This window comes from Zalophus californianus, chromosome 8, assembly GCF_009762305.2.
Source record: "Zalophus californianus isolate mZalCal1 chromosome 8, mZalCal1.pri.v2, whole genome shotgun sequence".
Taxonomy (NCBI): domain Eukaryota; kingdom Metazoa; phylum Chordata; class Mammalia; order Carnivora; family Otariidae; genus Zalophus; species Zalophus californianus.
Window position 1 is genome coordinate 133,398,369 of NC_045602.1, and position 2,507 is coordinate 133,400,875.

Consider the following 2,507-nt stretch of genomic DNA (forward strand, 5'->3'; position numbering starts at 1 on the left):
ATTAGGAGGTGGGGACTTTGGGAAGTGATTAGGTCATGAGGGTGAAGCCCACATGAATGGAATTAGTTTGTGCCCTTATAAAAGAGATCCCAGAGAGACCCCTTACCCCTTCCATTGTGTGAGGACATAGCGGGAAAAAAAAAAAAAAAAAACTGTCTATGAACTAGAAAGCAGACTCTTCACCAGACACCAGATCTTGATCTTGACCTTCCCAGCCTCCAGAACTGTGAGAAATAAATTTCTATTGTTTATAAACTCCCCAGTGTATGCCATTTCCGATATAATAGCCCAGATGGACAAAAACAGATTAGTTTGCATTTTTCTGGATTTTTTATAAAAATTCATACAGAATATCTCTTTTTGGTAGGTGCATGAATAGGTTTTTAAGAATCTGTCTATGAAGTGGTTGTAATCTCTTAACTCCCAACCATCATCAGTTTATTAGCATTCTGACTCTTTCACATACTTACCCATCACTTGGTATTCCCAGTCTTACAGATTTAAGCCATTTTAATGAATTATACTGGTATGACACTGGAGTGTCCATTCGCATTTCCATAATGATTAATAATGTGGAGCTTCTTTTGATGTGCTAATTTGCCATCTGTATATCTTCCATCCAGATGGAATGGATGTCTATTTTGTCTTAAGTTACTTGTTTTCTTACTATTGAGTTTTGAGGGTTCTTTACATATTCTGGACACAAGTACTTTATCAGATACGTGCTTTGCAAATGTTTTCTTTCAGTACTTTTGTCCTTTTACCATTGTCTTTTGATGAGCAGAAGTTTTTGTTTTTGTTTTTGTTTTTGTTTTTCAAAACTGGCTTTAAATACTCATCAGGGCGCCAGGAAAAGGGGCTGGGGTGAGAACTTGTTACATGTGAACTTGGGGTTGGGGTGCCCTGAGAAGGGGACCCATCCATCAGGGCAGCTGGGGTGCCCCACCCCCCCACCCTGGGACAAGGGAGCAGAGTAGAGGCCCTCTCTGGAGGGTCCCAGGGCCAACTGGGAGCCAGCCCTCCCTTCGAGGTAGATCATCGGGGAGGGAACGGAGGAGGGGCTCCACGGTGTTGATGATAGGCAGTCACTTCCTCAGTGGTACTGCTGATAGCTGGGATAGCCTGGGGCTGGGGTACCTTCCTTAGGGGGCAGCTGGCTGGGGTCCTCCAGGAACGGGGGTGCATTGCGGAACTGCTGGGCAGTGTAGCGAGTAAGGAGGATGCCAACACCCTCTATGAGGGCCAAGAGAATACCCCCCATCATTACTGAGCCCACCATGGCCAATGGGCCACTGCGGGCCGCCAGCACAGCCCCAGTCAATGCTCGGCTGGTGATGGAGTTCCAGGGATCTTCTTTGCCCTGCAGGCACACCAGGCTGCAGTCGATGGTGGAGAACAGGCCCCCCCACACCGCGAAGCTACTTCCAATCTGGGGGACTCGGATCCTCACAGCGTTGGCACAACCTCTCAGTCGGTGCCGAATTCCGACAGGGGCGTTGCGGAAGCCCTTGATGGCCTGGAAGACTCCACCAGCGATGACTCCCATAGTGAAGGCTCCTCCGCAATCATCCCCAATTCGCCATGAGCAAGGCTCCCGAGCGTACTCCTCCATGGCGCCGGCGTCCGGCCGCGCAGTCTGGCTCGATGAGCAGAAGTTTTAAATTTTGATGAAGTCAAAGTTATCACTTTTTTCTTTTATGGATTTTCTTCTGTGCTTCTCATTTCTCAGGAATTATGGTCCTTCATGACTTGCATTCAGTGATTTGAAAAACATGATTTTAAGTATTATGTCTGTTTGGGGGACTTTTTTAAGGGGGACAGTAAATACAGCCCCTATTGTTCCATTTTGGCAAGAACTAGAAGCCTGGTGTGTTAGTTTAAATTTATTTTATGGCCAATATATAATAATCTGGAGACCAATAATCGTCTACATATTTGGATTCCCTTGAAAATCTTCTGGCTGCACCATGGTTACATTCCTGCAAAAAAAAAAAAAAAAACAGCAGGTAGGAGTCCTGTGGACTTTAGTTTGGATATTTAGCTACTTACCCAATTCAAATAATATTAACGGCTGTGAAGTTACTGACCTTCCATATGTACTCCAATATAACCATTTATCTAGGTCATAAATTGGATGGGCAAAGAGGTTTAGTCACTCAATGAATAGCCATCCCTTCCTGTTGAATATAGAGAATGCACCTCTGATTGAAATGGTGTGGTGCTATTATTTTTATTTGCAAAGAAAGGGAGAAATGGACATTTTTCGTGCCTCTCTACCAGGCATTTTAACATACAACATTCAGTTAAATCAATGAATTCAAGTCCTAAAGCAATGCTATGATTAATTCATTCAAATGCATATTTATTAGCACTCAGTGCAGATGAGGAACTGACAACTCAGACTGAGGCAGAGTGTTCAGATATCATTCATATCTCAGAGTGCAGCCTGCTGGCCAGCCTTCTTGTAGGCTCCATTCCTCCAGGTTTGGGGGCTGCTAATTTACAAA

The 2,507-nt window shown here is 44.6% G+C and overlaps 1 protein-coding gene across 1 annotated transcript; it reads right to left on the bottom strand.

Moving 5' to 3' along the window:
* Nucleotides 1-1,093: 1,093 nt before the first annotated feature.
* Nucleotides 1,094-1,612, bottom strand: LOC113938236 (mitochondrial import inner membrane translocase subunit Tim17-B-like). Its single transcript, XM_035728984.1, has one exon. The coding sequence runs from the start codon at nt 1,610-1,612 to the stop codon at nt 1,094-1,096; it is 519 nt and encodes a 172-aa protein (XP_035584877.1).
* Nucleotides 1,613-2,507: the final 895 nt, after the last annotated feature.

Coding starts and splice junctions, on each gene's coding strand:
- LOC113938236 (XM_035728984.1), bottom strand. CDS start 1,612: ATGGAGGAGTACGCTCGGGAGCCTTGCTCATGGCGAATTGGGGATGAT.